This window comes from Balaenoptera musculus, chromosome 8 (genome assembly GCF_009873245.2).
Source record: "Balaenoptera musculus isolate JJ_BM4_2016_0621 chromosome 8, mBalMus1.pri.v3, whole genome shotgun sequence".
Lineage (NCBI taxonomy): Eukaryota > Metazoa > Chordata > Mammalia > Artiodactyla > Balaenopteridae > Balaenoptera > Balaenoptera musculus.
The window spans coordinates 103,608,712-103,633,922 of NC_045792.1; the positions used below are offsets into that span (position 1 = coordinate 103,608,712).

The 25,211-nt window shown below is 44.2% G+C and overlaps 1 protein-coding gene across 3 annotated transcripts; it reads right to left on the reverse strand.

The window, feature by feature from the left end:
* Positions 1 to 13,991: 13,991 nt before the first annotated feature.
* Positions 13,992 to 16,905, reverse strand: LOC118898995 (probable RNA-binding protein EIF1AD). Of its 3 annotated transcripts, none has more exons than XM_036859879.1 (7): positions 16,363 to 16,905; positions 15,809 to 15,874; positions 15,534 to 15,708; positions 15,280 to 15,386; positions 15,068 to 15,178; positions 14,848 to 14,895; positions 13,992 to 14,309 (listed from the first exon to the last, which is right to left on the reverse strand). In XM_036859879.1, the coding sequence occupies exons 3-7, from the start codon at positions 15,618 to 15,620 to the stop codon at positions 14,165 to 14,167; spliced, it is 498 nt and encodes a 165-aa protein (XP_036715774.1). In that variant the 5' UTR covers positions 15,621 to 15,708; positions 15,809 to 15,874; positions 16,363 to 16,905; the 3' UTR covers positions 13,992 to 14,164. The 3 variants fall into 3 exon arrangements, with proteins under 3 accessions (XP_036715774.1, XP_036715772.1, XP_036715775.1); XM_036859877.1 differs by having other exon boundaries at positions 15,534 to 15,731; positions 16,363 to 16,904; XM_036859880.1 differs by lacking the exon at positions 15,809 to 15,874.
* Between the last annotated feature and the right edge of the window lie 8,306 nt (positions 16,906 to 25,211).

Below are 25,211 nucleotides of genomic sequence, written 5' to 3' on the forward strand. Positions count from 1 at the left end.
GCAGCATATTCCACATTTAAAGCCTTTAAACTGGGTCACCAGACGAGACCAGTGTGCAGGGGCCCTGACACTCAGCCCCATGGAATTCATCTCAGCTTTGGAAATTATATTCCTCCAGTACTTATTGGTCCCAAGGCTTTTGCATTTGTGAACTTCTTCCTGCTGCTGAGCAGTGCACACTCCAGAATCCCATGAGTATCCTCTCAGCACGTGATAGACATGTGCGTGCTGGGCAAATTTCAGTGGCCTTGAAGCCTGGTCTACTCACTCCCCCAGGGGGCTGTTGCTGAAGTGTATTAGACACTGGATCCCAGAGTTCTCTATAAAGGAAAATTCCAGTACGGTCACTTGTAGTTTAAACCTGCTAGAGAACTCATCTTGAGCTGAAATAACACAATAGACAGGATACACAATAGAAGGGATACAGTTTAGGGATCAGTCAATTAGAGACCAGACTGAGAAAATCTTCAAAGAAGGACTGAAGAATTTTAAAAATGTAAAAGAAAAGCTAAGAGATATGGAAGACAGAAGTAAAGGTACTGGGGCTTCCCTGGTGGCGCAGTGGTTAAGAATCCACCTGCCAATGCAGTGGCCACGGGTTCAAGCCCTGGTCCGGGAAGATCCCACATGCCACGGAACAACTAAGCCCGTGTGCCACAACTACTGAGCCTGTGCTCTAGAGCCCATGAGCCACAACTACTGAAGCCCGCAGGCCTAGAGCCCGTGCTCTGCAACAAGAGAAGCCACCGCACACCAGAACGAAGAGCAGCCCCCTCTTGCCTCAACTAGAGAAAACCCGCGTGCAGCAATGAAGACCCAACACAGCCAAAAATAAATAAAATTTAAAAAAAGAAGTAAAGGTGCTAACATCTGAATCATATAGGAATTCTAGAGAGACATATAAACATGGAGGGAGAAAATGTTTGAAGAAATAATGGACACAAATTTCCTGGAATAATACAAACATGGACGCACACTGGACCAAAAAAGCCCAGCGTGCCAAAAGGAGAAAAAAGGAATAACTCATATATATATCACATAGAACTTTAAGAATATCAGAGATAAAGCTTATAGAGAGAAAAAGTGTATCACATACAAAGGAAGCAGAATCAGACTGACATCAGATTTTTCAACAGCAAAACTGGCTGCAAGAAAACAATGAAGTAGTGTTTTCTAAATATAAGGAAAAGCATTTAGAATCTAGAATTTTATATCCATCCAAACTGTCATTCAAATTAGACAGATGGGTCCCAATATATCAATTATTTTATTTTTTAAAATAAATTTATTTATTTAATTTATTTATTTTTGTCTGTGCTGGGTCTTCGCTGCTGCGCACAGGCTTTCTCTAGTTGCGGCGATTGGGGGCTACTCTTCGTTGCAGTGCGCGGGCTTCTCATTGCGGAGCACGGGCTCTAGGCGTGCAGGCTTCAGTAGTTGCGGCACGTGGCCTCAGTAGTTGTGGCTCACGGGCTTAGTTGCTCTGCAGCATGTGGGATCTTCCCGGACCAGGGATCGAACCCATGTCCCCTGCATTGGCAGGTGGATTCTCAACCACTGCGCCACCAGGGAAGCCCCCCAATTATTCTTTAATAGATCTTTACTGGAGTATAACTGCTTCACAATACTGTGTTAGTTTCTGTTGCACAATGAAGAGAATCAGCCATATGTATACACATGTCCCCATGTCCCCTCCATCTTGAGCCTCCTTCCCATCCTCCCTATCCCACCCCTCTAGGTCATCGCAAAGCACCGAGCTGATCTCCCTGTGCTATGCTGCTTCTTCCCACCAGCCAACTATTTTACATTCGGTAGTGTATATATATCAATGCTACTCTCACTTTGCCCCAGCTTCCCCATCCCACCCCATGTCCTCAAGTCCATTTTCCTATGTCTACCTCTTTATTCCTGCCCTGCAACTAGGTTCCTCGGTACCATTCTTTTTTAAGATTCCATATATATGCATTAGCATACGGTATTTGTTTTTCTCTTTCTGACTTACTTCACTCTGTATGACAGACTCTAGGTCCATCCACCTCACTACAGATAACTCAATTTCATTTCCTTTTATGGCTGAGTAATATTCCACTGTATATATGTGCCACATCTTCTTTATCCATTCATCTGTCGATGGACATTTATGTTGGTTCCGTATCCTGGCTATTGTAAATAGTGCTGCAATGAACATTGTGGTACATGTCTCTTTTTGAATTATGGTTTTCTCAGGGTATATGCCCAGTAGTGGGATTGCTGGGTCATATGGTAATTCTATTTTTCGTTTCTTAAGGAACCTCCATACTGTACTCCATAGTGACTGTATCAATTTACATTCCCACCAACAGTGCAGGAGGATTCCCTTTTCACCACACCCTTTCCAGCATTTATTGTTTCTAGATTTTTTGATAATGGTCATTCTGACCGGCGTGAGATGATACCTCATTGTAGTTTTGATTTGCATTTCTCTAATAATTAGTGATGTTGAGCATCTTTTCATGTGCCTCTTGGCCATCCGTATGTCTTCCTTGGTGAAATGTCTATTTAGGTCTTCCGCCCATTTTTTTTTTTTATTTTTAAATGTTTTTGGAAATTTTCATTTTTTGACTTGTTACTTTAACCTTTTTTTTTTCTTAATTTATTTATTTATTTATGGCTGTGTTGGGTCTTCGTTTCTGTGTGAGGGCTTTCTCTAGTTGAGGCAAGTGGGGGCCACTCTTCATCGCAGTGCGCGGGCCTCTCATTATCGCGGCCTCTCTTGTTGCGGAGCACAGGCTCCAGACGCGCAGGCTCAGTAGTTCTGGCTCACGGGCCTAGTTGCTCCGCGGCATGTGGGATCTTCCCAGACCAGGCCTTGAACCCGTGTCCCCTGCATTGGCAGACAGATTCTCAACCACTGCGCCACCAGGGAAGCCCTCCGCCCATTTTTTAACTGGATTGTTTTTATGACCAATATACCAATTATTAAAATGAGTTAATAAACATTATCAGTTAAAAGAAAAATCATGATTCTATTTTTAAGAATCCAGATACACCTAGGACATGAAGACACGCAAAGATACAAAGTAAAAGAATGTAAGACAGGGGTGAGAGGAGGGGAAATTGGAGGAAGGTGGTCAAAAGGGACAAACTTCCAGTTATAAAAGTACTAGGTGGTTAAGAATCCGCCTGGCAATGCAGGAGACACGGGTTCGATCCCTGGTCTGGGAAGATTCCACATGCCGCAGAGCAACTAAGCCTGTGTGCCACAACTACCGAGCCTGTGCTCTATAGCCCACAAGCCACAACTACTGAGCTGCATGCCACAACTACTGAAGCCCGCACGCCTACAGCCTGTGCTCTGCCACAAGAGAAGCCACCGCAATGAGAAGCCCACACGCCACAACTAGAGAAAGCCCGCGCGCGGCAAGAAAGATCCAACACGGCCAAAAAATAAGAATTTTTTTTTTAATTGAAAAAGAAAAAGTACTAGGGATGTAAAGTACAACATGATGACTAGAGCTAACTGCTGGAGGATAGATACAGGGGAAAGCTGTCGAAGGAGGAAATCCTAAGAGTTCTCATTACCAGGAAAAAAATTTTCCCTTTCTTTTCTTTTTAGTTTCTATACGAGAAGATGAACCTATAGCTGAACCTATTGCGGTAATTATTTCACAATATATGTAAATCAAACCATCATGCTGTACGTCTTAAACTTAGTGATGTATGTCAATTATTTCTCAATAAAACTGGAAAAAAAATAGGAAGACTATTTATCAGGCAAAAATACTAACCAGAAGAAACCTGGGGTAGCTACACTAACATGAGATGAAATAAACTAAGATAAGAGGCATCTGTAGGGATGGAAAGAGTCACTCCATGAAAAAGGGTTCCATTCACAGAAAGAGATAGCAGTTTTAAACATGTTGTACTTAACACAAACTCAAAATGGCTGAAGGAAAAATCAACAGATTATAGGAAGAGGTCATTAAATCCACTCTAAGGCTCCACAGTTGGTGAATGTCAAACAGTGCAACCACTTTGGGAAGCATTTGGCAGCACTGCCTAAAGCTGTGACACAGAAATTCCACGCTTAGGAACTGTCTCATGAAAAACCCTCCCACACGTACAAAGACACACACACAAGAACGTTTACAACAGCGAAAATATGGGAAAAACCCAAAAACCATCAGAAAAGTGAACGGATAAACTTGATATAGTCCCACAGGAAATATTATAAACAGTCAAAACAAATGAACTACAGAATTATTTACCAATAAGGAGAAACATACTAATGTAATATTAAATGAAAGAAATCAGCTCCAAAATATAACATTCAGTGTGTTATCCTTTTCTTAAAGTTAAAAATAACTTTACAATGGGGACTTCCTTGGCAGTCCAGTGGTTACAATTCTGTGCTTCCACTGCAAGGGGCACGGGTTCGATCCCTGGTTGGGGAACTAAGATCCTGCATGAAGCGTGGCATGGCAAAAATAAATAAATAAATAAAAACAAAAGTCGAGAAAGACAGTTACCTTGGGTGGGAGAACAGAAAATGGGATGGGTGAGGAGTAGGATGGGAGGGTGGAGCCATATGGTAGCTTGGGTTATTGGCAAGTCCTCACTTTTGTGGTGGTAAATTTGAAGGTGCTGTCATTAAAAATAACCAATGAAATATTTAAATACAATAATTTATGGACCAATGCAGGGCTTCCCTGGTGACGCAGTGGTTTAAGAATCCACCTGCCAATGCAGGGGACACGGGTTCAAGCCCTGTTCTGGGAAGATCCCACATGCCGCAGAGCAACTAAGCCCGTGCGCCACAACTACTGAGCCTGCGCTCCAGAGCCCGCGTGCCACAACTAGTGAAGCCCACGTACCTAGAGCCCGTTCTCCGCAACAGGACAAGCCACCGCAATGAGAAGCCCGCGCACCGCAACGAAGAGCAGCCTCCGCTCGCCACAATTAGAGAAAGCCCGTGTGCAGCAACAAAGACCCAATGCAACCAAAAATAAATAAATAAATTTATTTTAAAAAAAAAATAATAATAATAATAAAAAAAATTTATGGACCAAAAAAGGTATCATGTGGGAGGGAGATGCAAAAGGGAAGAGATATGGGAACATATGTATATGTATAACTGATTCACTTGGTTATAAAGCAGAAACTAACACACCATTGTAAAGCAATTATACTCCAATAAAGATGTTAAAAAAAAAAAAAAGGCATCATGATGGAAATTTAAAAACAGTCAAAACTAAAGTATAATTAAAATACTAGATATTTCACACCTATCAGGACGGCTACTAGCAAACAAACAAATAAAAAATAATGCATTGGCAAGGAAGTGAAGAAACCTGAACCCGTGTGCACTGATGGTGGGGAATGCAAACTGGTCAGCCACCATGGAAAACAGTATGGCGGTGGGTCCTTAAAAAGTTAAAAATAGGGCTTCCCTGGTGGCGCAGTGGTTGAGAGTCTGCCTGCCAATGCAGGGGACACGGGTTCGAGCCCTGGTCTGGGAAGATCCCACATGCCGCGGAGCAACTAGGCCCGTGAGCCACAACTGCTGAGCCTGCGCGTCTGGAGCCTGTGCTCTGCAACAAGAGAGGCCGCGATAGTGAGAGGCCCGCGCACTGCGATGAAGAGTGGCCCCCGCTCGCCGCAACTAGAGGAAGCCCTCGCACAGAAACGAAGACCCAACACAGCCATAAATAAATAAAAATAAATTAAAAAAAAAAAAAAAAGTTAAAAATAGCCATGTGATCCAGCAATTCCACTTCTGGGTATATAACCAAAAGAACTGAAAGCAAGGTTTCAGAGATATCTGTACATCCATGTTCATAAGAGCATTAGTCACAACAGGTAAAAGGTGGAAAGAATCCAAGAGTCCATCGACTCTTGGATAAAAAAAATGTGGCACTTAAAAAAAAAAATTAAAAAAAAAAAATGTGGCACATACAAACAATGGAATATTATTCAGTCTTAAAGAGGAAGGAAATTATGGCATATGCTATGACATGGATAAACCTTGAAACATTATACAAGTGAAACAATAAGCCAGTCACAAAAAGGCAACTATTGAATGAGCCCACTTATCTGAGGTATCTAGTCAAACTCATAGAAACAGAAAGTAGGGAATTCCCTGGCGGGCCAGTGGTTAGGACTTCGTGCTCTCACTGCCGAGGGGCAGAGTTCAATCCCTGGTCAGGGAACTAAGATCCTGCAAGCCGCGTGGTGCAGCCAAAAAAAATAAAAAAACAAAAAAACAGAAAGTACAATAGAATGGTGGTTGTCAGGGACTGGAGGAAGGGCAAATGGGGAGTTGTTAACGGGTATGAAAAAATTCTGGAGGTTGGTTGCACAACAATGTCAATGTACTTCACACTACTGAACTGCACAGTTAAAAATGGTTAAGATGGTAAATTTTATGTGTATTTCAACACAATTTTTTAAAAAAACCCCAACTAAATACAAATACTTATAGAGCTGCATTAAGGGAAATTTTAGCCTTAAATGTGTCCCACAGATTACCTAATTACAAAGGGAAAATAATACCTTCATAAGAAAATGACCTAGAAGCCATCCCTTTACCCAGGTGATCAAAATTAGCATCACCAATAGTTGGACATCCTGTATCACGTGCCTTGTGATCTGCAATAGATGAACGTCATCTCTGTACCTGGTGATGTGGTCAGAGCACATCAGCTCTAGGTTATTTTTGCTAAAATCGTTTAACTCAAATCTAAGCATACAAAAATAACCACACAAATCCAAACCCAGGACATTTTTTATAAGAAAACTGGCCTGAACTTGTTAAAAAGTCTATTTTTTGAAAAATAAACCAAAAAAATGTTAAGAAGTCTATTCTAAATTAAGAGGCTAAAGAGATGTAACAACTAAATGCAAAACCTATGTGTTTTGTATGTATAGAGAAGTAGAATGTGACAAAATGTTATAAATTAGTGACCCTGTTGAAGGGTACACAGGTACTTATTTTATAATTATTTTACTTTTTCTTCAGATTTGAAAATTCCCTAACTAGTTTTGGAGGGAGAGAGGAGGTAAAGCTGAAAATCAATGAGTTAAGGACCAAACCAAAAGGGTTAGAAAAAGAACCACAGAATAAACCCAAAGGCAGTATAAGGAGAAATATGGTAAGAGCAGAAATTAATGAAATAGAAAAAAACTAACAATGAGGAATGATAACAAAAAAGCCAGTGCCCTGAAGAGAGTAATAAATGAACTTCTGCCAAGATCGACAAGATTAAAAAAGAAAAAGCACAAACAAATAACATTAGATATAAAAAAGGGGATAGAACTTTGGATACAATCAAGATTATGAACATAAGGCAATTCTACAAATAACTTTGTGCCATAGATAAAATATGAAAATATTTTTTCTTGAAAATATCACTGACTCAAGAACAGAAACCTGAGCAATCCTATATTCAATAAAAATCTAGAGTTAAAAACCTACTGCAGGGCTTCCCTGGTGGCGCAGTGGTTGAAAGTCTGCCTGCCAATGCAGGGGACATGGGTTCGAGCCCTGGTCTGGGAGGATCCCACATGCAGCGAAGTGACTGGGCCCGTGAGCCACGAGTACTGAGCCTGCGCGTCTGGAGCCTGTGCTCCGCAACAAGAGAGGCCGCGGCAGTGAGAGGCCCGCACACCGTGATGAAGAGTGGCCCCCGCTCGCCGCAACTAGAGAAAGCCCTCGCACAGAGACGAAGACCCAACACAGCCAAAAATAAATAAATAAATAAATTTAAAAAAATGATAGTGTCTATAAAAAAAAACCTACTGCAAAAATGCCAGGCACAGGTGGTTTTACAGTAAGTTTTACCAAAAATTTTAGAAGTGTAAAATCCCAGGCTTACACAAACACTAATAACGAGAGAGAACATTCTCCAATTCATTTTACGAGGTTGGCATGACCTTGATAAAACAAAACCAAACCACCCAGACAAGGGCAACACAGGAAAGGAAAAGCTTAAACCATCTCACTTATGAACCTGGATGCCCAAATCCTCCCAAACATCAGAAAACCAAACCCAGCAATACACTGAAAAATGTATCATGGCTATTTTATTCCAGGAATGCAAGGATGTCTTAACATGAGAAACTGTGTCAAGATATCTCACCACGTTTACATATTACAGGAGAAAAACCACGCGGCTAGCTGAGTGCCATGGGTGCTCCTTGGCACACATACATGGGTGGCTGGATGACAAGGAAGGAAAGTGAGCTGGGCTGCATGGGGGGGTCCGATGGAAATGACCTGGCTGTAAAGGTTGGTCCTAAAGTGATAGATGTGCGGAGTCTGACGGGCCACAAGTCTCAAACCTAACTGCAGCAGGGGTCGGTACTATTAGGCAACAAATCACATGGACTGGCCGTGGCATTGGGGAAAGAGGGCTCCTGAACGTCAGCTCATTCGGGGAGATCTATTCATACATGGTTGGACTCCACTACTAAGTTAGGAGAATAGAGGTGGAATTCAACTTTGGAGAATGACAAAGGGGAACAGTATGCAGAATACAAGGACTCTACCTCCATCAGAATTCCTAGGTATGACCCCCAGGAGTTAAATGGCTGATGAGAGAGGGAGAAGTCGAGATTAAAAGGTTTTAGGAAGAAAAAAGAGGTTATTAGGTAGATCACAGAATCACTGAGGGCTGGAGAAAAACATAAGGCCAAGCTTACATACAATGCACCCCCCCCCAAATCACACAAATACACCCGATAAAGTGGGAAACAGGGAATTCCCTGGTGGTCCAGTGGTTAGGACTCAGTGCTTTCACTACCGTGGCCTGGGTTCAATCCCTCGTCGGGGAAATGAAATTCCCGCAAGTGATGCGGCTTGGCCAAAAAAAAAAAAAAGAAAAAAAGCAGGAAACAAAGGAGTACTTAAAGGAAGATTTTTAGCCCTAAATGTACTAGAAAACAAGTCTGAAATTAATTAAGCATACAACCCAAGAAGTCAGAATGAGCAAATAACCCCAAAGAAACAGAAGAAAAAGGCCAATAAAGTAGACAGGTATCTTGCGAAGCTAGTCAAAGAAAATAAAATACACAGAATTCAGGACAACGTGTGTTGTTTTGGGAATTCCCTGGCAGTCCAGTGGTTAGGACTCCGGGGCGCTCTCACTGCCCCGGGGTTCAATCCCTGGTTGGGGAACTAATATCCCACAAGCTGCATAGTATGGCCAAAAAAAACCTCCCAAAACAGAAACGACAAATGTTTGTTGTTTTATCTGCTCTCACCCCTTGCCCCCCTTTTGGGTAAAAGAACCTCTCTATTCCCTGGGAAACGCATGTCATATGGGTCAGGGAGCCTCATCTCGCCTCCCCTTATTCCCCCTACTCAGCCCTGGCCAGAGTGGTTACCAGGAGAGGGCAAGTGACCAGAGCAAGACCAGTCGGTCTTCCCTGAAGTTCATGGATCCTGAAGAAGTAACTCTTTGTCTGTCAGGACCAAGTGCAAACTGGAGCTTCCTGAAGAAAAAACCTACAGGGAGAAAGGGATTGCTCAACCAAGAGGAGTGCAGACTATCCAATAAATAAATGAGAGCCCTGACGAAACCATGCTGGCCTAGGTCAGCTCTGCCTAAAGCTCTGCCCGGAGACTGCAGACCAATGAGCCGTTGTTTGCTTCTGCTGGTTTGAATTAGACTTTTGTCACTTTTAAGTAAGACAGTCCCAAATGATACAAATAGTACGCATGATGTTTTGCCAAAAAAGGCTTAAATATACATAAAACGCACAATTCTAAAAAAATATAAATTACCGAAATTGACTCAAGGATAGAAAACTTGAATAAAATGCCACAGAAAAATTACAAGGCAGTCAAAGATCTACCCTTAAAAAAGGAATCAAGCACAGATTTTATAATTAAAATTCAATCAAACCCTGAAGAAACAACTCCTTTTCTTTAAAAAAAAATTTAAAAAAATTTTTTTATTTATTTATTTTTGGATAGATTGGGTCTTCATTCCTGCACACAGGCTTTCTCTAGTTGTGGCGAGCCGGAGCTACTCTTCGTTGCGGTATGCACGCTTCTCATTGCAGGGGCTTCTCTTGTTGCGGAGCACGGGCTCTAGGCCCGCGGTCTTCAGTAGCTGTGGCACGAGGGCTCAGTAGTTGTGGCTCGCGGGCTCTAGAGCGCAGGCTCAGACCAGGGATCGAACCTGTGTCCCCTGCACTGGCAGGAGGATTCTTAACCACTGCGCCACCAGGGAAGCCCCAAAACAACTCCTTTTCTATAAATTACTCCAGTCCAAAGAAGAAGATTAAATGTCTCCAAACCCATTCTACAAGGCTAGCATAATGCTGTTGTCAAAATGAGACACAGAGATCATTAAAATAAAAAATGAAATTGGCCCAAGGATACAAAAATCCTGAAGAGGGCTTCCCTGGTGGTGCAGTGGTTGAGAATCTGCCTGCTAATGCAGGGGACACGGGTTCAAGCACTGGTCTGGGAAGATCCCACATGCCGCGGAGCAACTAGGCCCGTGAGCCACAACTACTGAGCCTGCGCGTCTGGAGCCTGTGCTCTGCAACAAGAGAGGCCGCGATAGTCAGAGGCCCGCGCACCGCAATGAAGAGTGGCCCCCGCTTGCCGCAACTAGAGGAAGCCCTCGCACAGAAACAAAGACCCAACACAGCCAAATAAATAAATAAAAATAAATAAATAATAATTAAAAAAAAAAAATCCTGAAGAAATAAATATAAAACTAAGCAGAGTTTACACCAGAATTTAAGAATGGTTCAACACCAGGAAACCTAATCATGTAAATCAGTACAATAATAAAAAAAATCTTTTGACTATCTCATAAATGTCAAAATTCATCACTGTTGAATAAAGGAAAAGAACAGTAAGTTGGGTACAGAAGAAAACATCTTCAGCCTAATGAAGTTTATCAACCAGAAACCCAAAGCAAGAATAATATTTCATGATGAAACATGAGAACAATTCTCACTAAGAGAGGAACAAACAAGGGTGCCATTCAACATTATACTGGAAGTCCTGGCCTCCATAATTCACAAGGAAAAGAAATGAGTGTAAAGGACAGGATGAAACTGCCGCTGGTAGAATACGATTTGACACTCTATCCAGAAAGCCAAGAGAATCAACTGAAGAACTCTTAGAACTAATGAGCATTCAGTTAGATAAATAGGTGGGCACACAGAGATGGACAGCTTTCCTACCTGCCAGTGATGGCTGGAAATGTAATTTCAAAAGAACCCATTCATAACGACAAATAGCTCTAAAATTCTTAAGACTACATTGAACTAGACCCATATGAAGACAACATTTTTTTTTTTTTTTTGGCCGCATGGCTTGCAGGATCTTAGTTCCCCAACCAGGGATCAAACCAGTGGCCCCTGCAGTGGGAGTGTGGAGTCCTAACCACTGGACCACCAAGAAATTCCCAGAAGATGACATCTTATAAAAGAACACACATAACTCATTTCTGTATAGGAAGATCAAAAACAACTGTTAAGTACCACTCCTCTCCAAATCACACTATGAGATTTAAAACCACACCAATAGAAATTGCAACAGAACTTTTTTTTTATTTTATTTTTATTTTTATTTATATTTGGCTGTGTTGGGTCTTCGTTTCTGTGCGAGGGCTTTCTCCAGTTGCGGAGAGCGGGGGCCTCTCTTCATCGCGGTGCGCGGGCCTCTCACTGTCGCGGCCTCTCCCGTTTGCAACAGAACTTTTAAATGCAATGACCAGTTCATCCTAAAGTTTTTATGTAAAAGAAAACAGGAAAATTCCAAGGAACGATGGGGCAAGGGTGAGGGAGAATGAGTTATCAATCATGCTATAAAATATGGCGCGTGCACACACAATCAGTGGGCCAGATTCCAAAGAGATCCATATATATGCAGGAATTTCATTTATTTTAATAAAGGTATTTTGAACCAGTGAGCAAAGAATGAACCACTCAATAAATGGTATAGGGACAAGTGGCTAGCCCTTTAGGGAAAAAAAGTTAGCCATCTTCCATACAAAAATAAACTTCAGATGAGTTAAAAATACACTCACATCTTCAACTTACCTGGTTAATTTTTTGCACATGAATGTATATACATACATTTCTATACGTGTGTATATACACACATAAGCACACACACATGTGTATGTATGTATTTAAGACTACACTAAGCAAGCGTAAAAGAGATTGAATGAGGAGCAGGTAAATGAAGCGGTAGCCGGAGAGGATGTGGGATCAGTGACAGGTTTTTTTCTGGTTGTTTTTCAGATGGGAGATTGTATAGCACCTTTGATGCTAACATACCCAGTACAGAGGATGACAAAAACCAAAACTCACAAAAACTCCTTAAGTAAAGAGAGACAGGCTCCGAAGCACGAGAGGAAAGGCTTAAGTCCCACTGGATTACAACGGGCAGTAAAATGACAGGAAGATCCATGAGCACAGTTGTAGGGTTGGTAACAGAGAGGTAAGAGTTCCCTCCGATGGTTACTATTTCTTAATGAAGAATGAGCTACAGTCTGTAACTAGCAGGACAAGAGGGATTTGGTAAAAAAAAAAAAAAAAAGTTTTCTGGGGTTTCCCTGGTGGCGCAGTGGTTGAGAGCCTGCCTGCCAATGCAGGGGACACGGGTTCGAGCCCTGGTCTGGGAAGATCCCACATGCCGCGGAGCAACTGGGCCCGTAAGCCACAACTTGAGCCTGCGCGTCTGGAGCCTGTGCTCCGCAACAAGAGAGGCCGCGATAGTGAGAGGCCCACGCACCGCGATGAAGAGTGGCCCCCGCTCGCCACAACTAGAGAAAGCCCTCGCACAGAAACTTAGACCTAACACAGTCAAAGATAAATAAATAAATAAATTTATTTTTTAAAAAAAGTTTTCTAATACGACATCCCAGGGTAGATCTGCCAGGCAGTGCTGAGTGGCCATCTGAGGTTTGTAATTACGAATTTAAGGTAAAACTAATGAACCAGGTTGGCTGTTTTCTCTAACAGTTACTTGCATACAGGCAGAGGTAAATGACTGGGTTGACCAGGGTTAGGTTTTACTAGATGAACACGATGGAGGAAGAAAGGGAGTACAGGGCGTAGACCACGGAATTGATGCTGCACAGGGAAGGAAGTGAAGATAGGAGATGACGGTGAGAATGTGGCAGGGCTGGAGGATGAAGATAAAGAATTTCTGTGGGGGGCGGGAGGGGTGGTAGTTGAGCAAGGAGGCCTGGAGGTGGTGATTGTACAGGTTTTTGAATTCAAATGGTGTTGCAATTTCTAGTGACGTCAGGGGTCCAGAGAGTGACTACGGATATAGGCAACAGGCCTGAAATAGAAGACAAGGGCATCAGTGATGGGGACATCAAGCACCTAGGTGGCCACAGCGTTGAACGGGCCCATCCATGGGATGTAGAAAAACAATGATGGAAGCAAGGGTAGAAGACTCTAAGCCAGGAGGTAAACTTCAACGTCTGAGCAGTGACTAAAAGGTGAATGCCAGCAATGAAGAGGGAGAATGTACAGTCAGAGGTAAAAAGCTTCCAAGGAGAAGTGGGATGATGTGGTTTGCACGAGGGCTGAGGAGTGATGGTCTGAGCAGCCACGAGGAGGCCACCAACCAGGGCATGTACACAGCAGCATGGAGGTGGGCGCTCCTGCAGTCACAGGTGACTAGAAGAGCAGGGAGAACAGCTTACGAGGCACTGTGAAATTCATCCTGAGGGTCTCTTAGAGGCAGATGGGCACTAAGTCCCACTGTGATCCTGAATGCCTGAATCAGTACTAACTGCAAGCAGGCAATGAAGTGGGAATGCTCCCAGTTATTAACTACACGCAAGGAAGCACACAGGGCCTGGCACTTACTAAGTGCCCAATGAGAGAGGGAGAAACTAGGAAAGATTCCAGCCATTTCCCATTTCCTGCCCATTCAGCCCACCTGCCCATGAGGCCACCACCTAGGAGCAGTTTTTAACTTTACCACATGTCCCTCCTTCCTCCAAAGAGCCACTCCGACACCAGCATAAGTCACCACCCACCAGGGGTTTAATTCTCCTATGTCAGAAAGTCAGTTCAGAGAAGGGCCCTGCCTTGTCCCCATCCAGGGGGAAAGATCCACAGAGCCTCCTGGGAATGGCCAAGCTCAGAGGAGCCAAGGACTAGTCTCTGAGCAAGAGGAGAAGTGGGTCCCGGGGTCTCAGGCTGTCTCCTCTTCTTCACTCTCCTCCTCACTCTCATGATACTGTCTGCGGTTGGTGTTAACAAAAAGGTCAGAATCATCTTCAGAGCTGGACTCTTCTACTGATGACTGTGGCTCAGCTGGGAGTTCTGGCTGAGCCTGTCTGCATCGGGGCGGGGAGAAAGGACAGTTAGCCCAATGCCTTCTGGGGAAACCAAGAAGCCCCACAAAAAGGAGGACCATATGGCCAAGCAGTCAGGGCTCAGCGAGTCAGACACAGAGAGAATCGCAGGAAATTTGGCCAAGAGAAAGCGGCAAGAAACTACCTCCTCCTCACCCCCACCTCAAAAGTTTGCTAGAGCTACTGATTTTAATAATAATGATTCTACTATAACCGATACTCAATGAACCCACATTGCTTACCAGATACTATGCTCAGCAATTTTACAAGCATTAGTCTCTTTAACCCTTACAAAGCTCCCATTTTACAGGTTAATCTGCTTAAAGTCACTCAGTTATAACTCGAAAAGCCGGAACTTTAACCCAGGGGATCTGACTTTTAAGCCATACTTTTAACCACAAACTTAGAAGCTCTCACCAGGGACCCTATATAGGAATGAAGGAAGGTTCTATTTCCCCTCAAGGTACCAAGGCCTGAAGACCCATTTTCTGTCTTCCCTACCCCAGGATTTGTGCCTCACCTGTTCCGGTTGTTGTGTTTCTCAGCCACTTCGGAGAAGGCCTCAGGCCTGTGCCAAGAGAAGAGCCGAAGTCAGAAAGGACAGACAAACCCCTCAGCAAAAAAGCTGTTTCCAGCTGTTCCTGCCTGAGATGTCATGATCTTCCCTCCCCTAATTCCACAGCTAGGAAGTAAATCCTCCAGAGAAGTAGGGCAGCCAGTGACCAAGGGGACCACCCTACCAGAGCCCCTCCTTCTGCAGAGAGCGCACGTGGTCTTTGCAGAGCACAAAGGAGATCTCAGCCTTCACCTTCTCTCCCTCTTCAATAGGGTCAACGATGAGAAAGTCCCCTGCAGGTAGAGAGGAGAAAAAGCACAGTCAGTCCTGCTTGCAGTGGCAGAAACTGAGGCCATAGGAAACGGTTTCTGTCTCCAAAAGGGCTGCCTCTCTCACCTCTTGATCCAGATGTTCTTGCGGTATTTGGAGGGCATGCTCACCAGGAAGCGCTGCCCCTGGGCTGTCTCCACCTCATGCAGATTGTTCCCTGGGGTCCTGAGTACCTGGTCCAGGAGAGACCAAGAACCAGTCAGCCTCATCAGCCAGTTCCAACACCTACTGAGCTGTGGTGCACCCTGTCCCCACCCCAGGGGCCCAACAGGAGTGGAGGGGTGGGGGAGGCTGAGCAGCTGGTCCCCAAAGCCACTCACCCTCACGATCTGCTGCTGGTCGGAGGGCACCATGTGCTCCCCCAGCACCTCCTTCACCACATGCTTCCTCTTGGTGGCCTGAGACATGTTGGGTCCTGTCCCAGGGCGGTGAGGGATGCAGAGACTATCAACTCCTCCTCCTGAGTTTCTTGGATGGCAGGCTCAGAATGCACGACTGTTTTGAAGATGGGGAGAAGCCTTTTACTGAGGAGTGACACAGTGTCCTGGTTAAGAACATGAGCTCTGAAATCCAATTGCTTGGATTCAAATCCTACCTTGGTTACTTCCTGGCTGTTCAATTTCTTTAGACCTCAGAGAAAAGCAGTAGCTAACTCAGAGCACTGTTATTAAAACAAAATAATCGTAAGCAAAACACTTAGCACAGTGTAAGGCACGTAAAAAAACTCGTATTATTCTTAAGTACTGACATGACCACAAAAACTAAATACGTGTTCTAGAAAAATAAATCATTCTGGCAACCACTTGGGGAAGGAGTGAGATAAACCATTTCTTCCTCAACATGCTTGTACATCCCAGGTGCAGCACAACCACACAACACAGATGCTCAATCTCTCAACACAGTACAGACACAGACAAGTTAGGAGAATCCAAGTCAGGAACGAGTTAATTAAAGGTCAGGGCAGGCTGGCTTGGTCTTCGACATGTACTGTTTCTGACTTGGGTACTGAAAAAACAAGGACTAATGCGTACTCAGGAGACTGATGGCTTCCAAAGGAAACTCCGACGTGTCATCCCTAGTTGCCGCCCCCTCCCCTCCTGCCTCCCTATTCCGGAGGAAAAACGCTCAGAGAGAAAGCCCCATACTTACTCTCTGGCCCTCGAATCCCAAGGGCGCTGCCTGAAAGACCCCGCTCTCCAGGCGGGACGCTGAGATCGGCTCGTCCACAACTCACTTCGCAGCTGAGCCAATGAAAGCCCAGAAAAAGGACTTGCCTGCGGTCACGACAGTGGAGTCGTCTTGGACTCAGGTCTCCGGCGCCTCCGGTTCCCGTCAGACTCTCGCAAGCCCGACAGCGAGGAGGACGGCGCGGGTCAGCCTGAGTCGGACACCGTACTTCCGGCGCTCTCCCGGAAGTCTCCTGGCCACGCCTCTTTCCTTGTCCGTCCCTCTAACTCTTCCCACCATCAGGTCGGCCAAGGCTAAGTCCTTTAAGTTCCGGATGCCGTGCAGCAGAGAAATAAAGTTTTCTTATCACAGACCTCTGCTCCCTGAGACCGGAAATGCTTCCCGAGAAGCGAGACCACAGAAGGCAGCCCGGCCTCCCGCGAAGCAACCGGAAAGGAGCGCCTACTAAGGGCGCCCTCAAGGTCCGGGGGTGCCTCAACTCGGTGACTGTAAGCGGCTAGAAGTGCCCAATGTAGTTTTTTTTTTTTTTTTTAAGGCGGCCCTTGAGGCGACCCGGAAGCGGAAGTGGAAGAAAGTTCTAGTGGGTTGAGGGATCGGCGGGAGCAGCCGGGTGGTGGGAGAAAGCCGTTATCGGGAACCGGAGCTGTGGGTGAGTGCGAGTCGCGGAGCAAGGCCCGGGCTGGAGGTCGGAGGAGGCGCGGGGAGGAGGGGGTAGGGGATGTGCCGCAAGTGCTTGCGACGGGCCAGAGGATGCGCTCTCGGACGCGCCTCTGAGAGGGTTTGGCCGCGGCACGGGGAGGGGGCGTGGCGCGGCGCGTTGTGGACGGGCCCGGCGTCTTGGGACGCGGAGAAGGGCCGGCGGCGTGCAGCTTGAGGGGCTGCTGAGCGGGTGTGTGCGGCCTCCCGCTGCGCCTTTCGCTCTGTGAGCAGCCTGTGGGGCGGGTGGAGAGCCTTCATTTGCTTTTCGGACCAGGTGGTCGTCCAGCTGGGTAGTGCCGCCTTTGCCCAGCCAAGGTCACAGAGCAGTGAGAGCTTTAAGGATGGGCCCTGGGTACTGACCGACGCCTTTTGTCCTGCGTGCGCCACCGGTAGGGCAGGATAGTTTCTCCTGTGGGCGGTACCAAAACGCAGCTCCGCAGGGAGTGGCAGAGACCTTTGTCTTGAACAGTGAGGAAAAGACTCTTCTTGGATCTGTGTTTCTCATCCGTAAACTGGGGAAATCGAGAAAGCCTCCCTAACGGATGTTCTAGCTCTCTCTTACTGTGAGATTGCCAGTGGGCCTTCGAGAGTTTCCGGGTTTTTAGCCGTAACCTCCCTTTTCTTAGGATTCCCAGATTAAGCCTGATCAAGATGACAACCTCCCAAAAGCACCGAGACTTCGTGGCAGAGCCCATGGGGCAAAAGCCAGTGGGAAGCCTGGCCGGGATTGGCGAAGTCCTGGGCAAGAAGCTGGAGGAAAGGGGCTTTGACAAGGTGTTGGGTGGCTGCGTGCAGCCGGGGAGGGCCGGGTGTGGCCGACTACAGTGCTTCCCCCGCGGCTGGGGAGTGAGGAGAGTGCGTTTACCTGTTGGGGATGGGCGGGTGGGTGGAGATCTGCAGAGCCCGCTGGCTGGAGCCTGCCCCGTCTCCTGGGCTCCTGTGCTGGGAGCGGCGCGGAAGTGGCCTTCTTGTTCTCAGTCCCACAGAGGCGCTCAGCAGCCCGCCTTTTGCTTTGCCCGTCTTGCAGGCCTATGTGGTCCTTGGTCAGTTTCTGGTGCTAAAGAAAGATGAAGATCTTTTCCGGGAATGGCTGAAGGACACGTGCGGCGCGAACGCCAAGCAGTCCCGGGACTGCTTCGGGTGCCTTCGAGAGTGGTGCGACGCGGAGGGAGAAAATGTTTGAAGAAATAATGGACACAAATTTCCGGGAATAATACAAACATGGAAGCACACTGGACCAAAAAAGCCCAGCGTGCCAAAAGGAGAAAAAAAGGAATAACTCATATATATATATATCACATAGAACTTTAAGAATATCAGAGATAAATCTTATAGAGAGAAAAAGTGTATCACATACAAAGGAAGCAGAATCAGACTGACATCAGATTTTTCAATGGCAAGACTGGCTGCAAGAAAACAATGAAGTAGTGTTTTCTAAGTATAAGGAAAAGCATTTAGAATCTAGAATTGTATATCTATCCAAACTGTCATTCAAATTAGACAGATGGGTCCCAATATATCAATTATTTTATTTTTTAAAATAAATTTATTTATTTAATTTATTTATTTTTGGCTATGTTTGGTCTTCGTTGCTGCGCGTGGGCTTTCTCTAGTTGCGGCGAGTTGGGGCTACTCTTTGTTGCAGTGTGCGGGCTTCTCATTATGGAGCACGGGCTCTAGGCGTGTGGGCTTCAGTAGTTGCAGCACACAGGCTCAGTAGTTGTGGCTCACGGGCTTAGTTGCTCTGCAGCATGTGGGATCTTCCCGGACCAGGGATCGAACCCGTGTCCCCTGCATTGGCAGGTGGATTCTCAACCACTGTGCCACCAGGGAAGCTCCCAAATTATTTTTTTAATGGATCTTTATTGGCGTATAATTGCTTCACAATACTGTGTTAGTTTCTGCTGCACAACGAAGAGAATCAGCCATATGCATACACATGTCCCCATGTCCCCTCCATCTTGAGCCTCCCTCCCACCCTCCCTATCCCACCCCTCTAGGTCATCGCAAAGCACCGAGCTGATCTCCCTGTGCTATGCTGCTTCTTCCCACCAGCCAACTATTTTACATTCGGTAGTGTATATATGTCCATCCCACTCTCACTTTGCCCCAGCTTCCCCATCCCACCCCATGTCCTCCAGTCCATTCTCCTATGTCTCCCTCTTTATTCCTGCCCTGCAACTAGGTTCATCAGTACCACTTTTTTTTTTTATGATTCCATATATATGCATTAGCATACGGTATTTGTTTTTCTCTTTCTGACTTACTTCACTCTGTATGACAGACTCTAGGTTCATCCACCTCACTACAGATAACTCAATTTCATTTCTTTTTATGGCTGAGTAATATTCCACTGTATATATGTGCCACATCTTCTTTATCCATTCATCTGTTTATGGACATTTAGGTTGGTTCCATGTCCTGGCTACTGTAAATAGTGCTGCAATGAACATTGTGGTACATGTCTCTTTTTGAATTATGGTTTTCTCAGGGTATATGCCCAGTAGTGGGATTGCTGGATCATATGGTAGTTCTATTTTTAGTTTTTTACGGAACCTCCATACTGTTTTCCATAGTGGTTTTATCAATTTACCTTCCCACCAACAGTGCAGGAGGGTTCCCTTTTCACCACACCCTTTCCAGCATTTATTGTTTCTAGATTTTTTGATAATGGCCATTCTGACCGGCGCGAGATGATACCTCATTGTAGTTTTGATTTGCATTTCTCTAATAATTAGTGACGTTGAGCATCTTTTCATGTGCCTCTTGGCCATCTGTATGTCTTCCTTGGTGAAAATTCTATTTAGGTCTTCCGCCCATTTTTTAACTGGATTGTTTTTATGACCAATATACCAATTATTAAAATGAGTTAATAAACATCATCAGTTAAAAGAAAAATCATGATTCTATTTTTAAGAATCCAGATACACCTAGGACATGAAGACACGCAAAGATACAAAGTAAAAGAATGTAAGACGGGGGTGAGAGGAGGGGAAATTGGAGGAAGGTGGTCAAAAGGGACAAACTTCCAGTTATAAAAGTACTAGGTGGTTAAGAATCCGCCTGGCAATGCAGGGGACATGGGTTCGATCCCTGGTCTGGGAAGATTCCACACGCCGCAGAGCAACTAAGCCTGTGTGCCACAACTACCGAGCCTGTGCTCTGTAGCCCGCAAGCCACAACTACTGAGCTGCATGCCACAACTACTGAAGCCCGCACACCTAGAGCCTGTGCTCTGCCACAAGAGAAGCCGCCGCAATGAGAAGCCCACACGCCACAACTAGAGAAAGCCCGCGCGCGGCAAGAAAGATCAACACAGCCAAAAAATAAGAATTTTTTTTTAACTGAAAAAGAAAAAGTACTAGGGATGTAAAGTACAACATGATGACTAGAGCTAACTGCTGGAGGATAGATACAGGGGAAAGCTGTCGAAGGAGGAAATCCTAAGAGTTCTCATTACCAGGAAAAAAATTTTCCCTTTCTTTTCTTTTTAGTTTTTATACGAGAAGATGAACCTATAGCTGAACCTATTGCGGTAATTATTTCACAATATATGTAAATCAAACCATCATGCTGTACGTCTTAAACTTAGTGATGTATGTCAATTATTTCTCAATAAAACTGGAAAAAAATAGGAAGACTATTTATCAGGCAAAAATACTAACCAGAAGAAACCTGGGGTAGCTACACTAACATGAGATGAAATAAACTAAGATAAGAGGCATCTGTAGGGATGGAAAGAGTCACTCCATGAAAAAGGGTTCCATTCACAGAAAGAGATAGCAGTTTTAAACATGTTGCACTTAACACAAACTCAAAATGGCTGAAGGAAAAATCAACAGATTATAGGAAGAGGTCATTAAATCCACTCTAAGGCTCCACAGTTGGTGAATGTCAAACAGTGCAACCACTTTGGGAAGCATTTGGCAGCACTGCCTAAAGCTGTGACACAGAAATTCCACGCTTAGGAACTGTCTCATGAAAAACCCTCCCACACGTACAAAGACACACACACAAGAATGTTTACAACAGCGAAAATATGGGAAAAACCCAAAAACCATCAGAAAAGTGAACGGATAAACTTGATATAGTCCCACAGGAAATATTATAAACAGTCAAAACAAATGAACTACAGAATTATTTACCAATAAGGAGAAACATACTAATGTAATATTAAATGAAAGAAATCAGCCCCAAAATATAACATTCAGTGTGTTATCCTTTTCTTAAAGTTAAAAATAACTTTACAATGGGGACTTCCTTGGCAGTCCAGTGGTTACAATTCTGTGCTTCCACTGCAAGGGGCACGGGTTCGATCCCTGGTTGGGGAACTAAGATCCTGCATGAAGCGTGGCATGGCAAAAATAAATAAATAAAAACAAAAGTCGAGAAAGACAGTTACCTTGGGTGGGAGAACAGAAAATGGGATGGGTGAGGAGTAGGATGGGAGGGTGGAGCTATATGGTAGCTTGGGTTATTGGCAAGTCCTCACTTTTGTGGTGGTAAATTTGAAGGTGCTGTCATTAAAAATAACCAATGAAATATTTAAATACAATAATTTATGGACCAATGCAGGGCTTCCCTGGTGACGCAGTGGTTAAGAATCCACCTGCCAATGCAGGGGACACGGGTTCAAGCCCTGTTCTGGGAAGATCCCACATGCCGCAGAGCAACTAAGCCCGTGCGCCACAACTACTGAGCCTGCGCTCCAGAGCCCGCGTGCCACAACTAGTGAAGCCCACGTACCTAGAGCCCGTTCTCCGCAACAGGACAAGCCACCGCAATGAGAAGCCCGCGCACCGCAACGAAGAGCAGCCTCCGCTCGCCACAATTAGAGAAAGCCCGTGTGCAGCAACAAAGACCCAATGCAACCAAAAATAAATAAATAAATTTATTTAAAAAAAAAAAAATAATAATAATAATAAAAAAATTTATGGACCAAAAAAGGCATCATGTGGGAGGGAGGGAGATGCAAAAGGGAAGAGATATGGGAACATATGTATATGTATAACTGATTCACTTGGTTATAAAGCAGAAACTAACACACCATTGTAAAGCAATTATACTCCAATAAAGATGTTAAAAAAAAAAAAGGCATCATGATGGAAATTTAAAAACAGTCAAAACTAAAGTATAATTAAAATACTAGATATTTCACACCTATCAGGACGGCTACTAGCAAACAAACAAATAAAAAATAATGCATTGGCAAGGAAGTGAAGAAACCTGAACCTGTGTGCACTGATGGTGGGGAATGCAAACTGGTCAGCCACCATGGAAAACAGTATGGCGGTGGGTCCTTAAAAAGTTAAAAATAGCCATGTGATCCAGCAATTCCACTTCTGGGTATATAACCAAAAGAACTGAAAGCAAGGTTTCAGAGATATCTGTACATCCATGTTCATAAGAGCATTAGTCACAACAGGTAAAAGGTGGAAAGAATCCAAGAGTCCATTGACTCTTGGATAAAAAAAATGTGGCACATACAAACAATGGAATATTATTCAGTCTTAAAGAGGAAGGAAATTATGGCATATGCTATGACATGGATAAACCTTGAAAACATTATACAAAGTGAAACAAATAAGCCAGTCACAAAAAGGCAACTATTGAATGAGCCCACTTATCTGAGGTATCTAGTCAAACTCATAGAAACAGAAAGTAGGGAATTCCCTGGCGGGCCAGTGGTTAGGACTTCGTGCTCTCACTGCCGAGGGGCAGAGTTCAATCCCTGGTCAGGGAACTAAGATCCTGCAAGCCGCGTGGTGCAGCCAAAAAAAATAAAAAAACAAAGAAACAGAAAGTACAATAGAATGGTGGTTGTCAGGGACTGGAGGAAGGGCAAATGGGGAGTTGTAAACGGGTATGAAAAAATTCTGGAGGTTGGTTGCACAACAATGTCAATGTACTTCACACTACTGAACTGCACAGTTAAAAATGGTTAAGATGGTAAGTTTTATGTGTACTTCAACACAATTTTTTTAAAAAAACCCAACTAAATACAAATACTTATAGAGCTGCATTAAGGGAAATTTTAGCCTTAAATGTGTCCCACAGATTACCTAATTACAAAGGGAAAGTAATACCTTCATAGGAAAATGACCTAGAAGCCATCCCTTTACCCAGGTGATCAAAATTAGCATCACCAATAGTTGGACATCCTGTATCACGTGCCTTGTGATCTGCAATAGATGAACGTCATCTCTGTACCTGGTGATGTGGTCAGAGCACATCAGCTCTAGGTTATTTTTGCTAAAATCGTTTAACTCAAATCTAAGCATACAAAAATAACCACACAAATCCAAACCCAGGACATTTTTTATAAGAAAACTGGCCTGAACTTGTTAAAAAGTCTATTTTTTGAAAAATAAACCAAAAAAATGTTAAGAAGTCTATTCTAAATTAAGAGGCTAAAGAGATGTAACAACTAAATGCAAAACCTATGTGTTTTGTATGTATAGAGAAGTAGAATGTGACAAAATGTTATAAATTAGTGACCCTGTTGAAGGGTACACAGGTACTTATTTTATAATTATTTTACTTTTTCTTCAGATTTGAAAATTCCCTAACTGGTTTTGGAGGGAGGGAGGAGGTAAAGCTGAAAATCAATGAGTTAAGGACCAAACCAAAAGGGTTAGAAAAAGAACCACAGAATAAACCCAAAGGCAGTATAAGGAGAAATATGGTAAGAGCAGAAATTAATGAAATAGAAAAAAACTAACAATGAGGAATGATAACAAAAAAGCCAGTGCCCTGAAGAGAGCAATAAATGAACTTCTGCCAAGATCGACAAGATTAAAAAAGAAAAAGCACAAACAAATAACATTAGATATAAAAAAGGGGATAGAACTTTGGATACAGTCAAGATTATGAACATAAGGCAATTCTACAAATAACTTTGTGCCATAGATAAAATAAGAAAATATGAAAATATTTTTTCTTGAAAATATCACTGACTCAAGAACAGAAACCTGAGCAATCCTATATTCAATAAAAATCTAGAGTTAAAAACCTACTGTAGGGCTTCCCTGGTGGCGCAGTGGTTGAAAGTCTGCCTGCCAATGCAGGGGACATGGGTTCGAGCCTTGGTCTGGGAGGATCCCACATGCCGCGGAGTGACTGGGCCCGTGAGCCACGAGTACTGAGCCTGCGCGTCTGGAGCCTGTGCTGCGCAACAAGAGAGGCCGCGGCAGTGAGAGGCCCGCGCACCGCGATGAAGAGTGGGCCCCGCTCGCTGCAACTAGAGAAAGCCCTCGCACAGAGACGAAGACCCAACACAGCCAAAAATAAATAAATAAATTAATTAATTTAAAAAAAATGATAGTGTCTATAAAAAAAAAAACCTACTGCAAAAATGCCAGGCACAGGTCGTTTTACAGTAAGTTTTACCAAAAATTTTAGAAGTGTAAAATCCCAGGCTTACACAAACACTAATAACGAGAGAGAACATTCTCCAATTCATTTTACAAGGTTGGCATAACCTTGATAAAACAAAACCAAACCACCCAGACAAGGGCAACACAGGAAAGGAAAAGCTTAAACCATCTCACTTATGAACCTGGATGCCCAAATCCTCCCAAACATCAGAAAACCAAACCCAGCAATACACTGAAAAATGTATCATGGCTATTTTATTCCAGGAATGCAAGGATGTCTTAACATGAGAAACTGTGTCAAGATATCTCACCACGTTTACATATTACAGGAGAAAAACCACGCGGCTAGCTGAGTGCCATGGGTGCTCCTTGGCACACATACATGGGTGGCTGGATGACAAGGAAGGAAAGTGAGCTGGGCTGCATGGGGGGGTCCGATGGAAATGACCTGGCTGTAAAGGTTGGTCCTAAAGTGATAGATGTGCGGAGTCTGACGGGCCACAAGTCTCAAACCTAACTGCAGCAGGGGTCGGTACTATTAGGCAACAAATCACATGGACTGCCGGGCATTGGGGAAAGAGGGCTCCTGAAACGTCAGTCATTCGGGGAGATCTATTCATACATGGTTGGACTCCACTACTAAGTTAGGAGAATAGAGGTGGAATTCAACTTTGGAGAATGACAAAGGGGAACAGTATGCAGAATACAAGGACTCTACCTCCATCAGAATTCCTA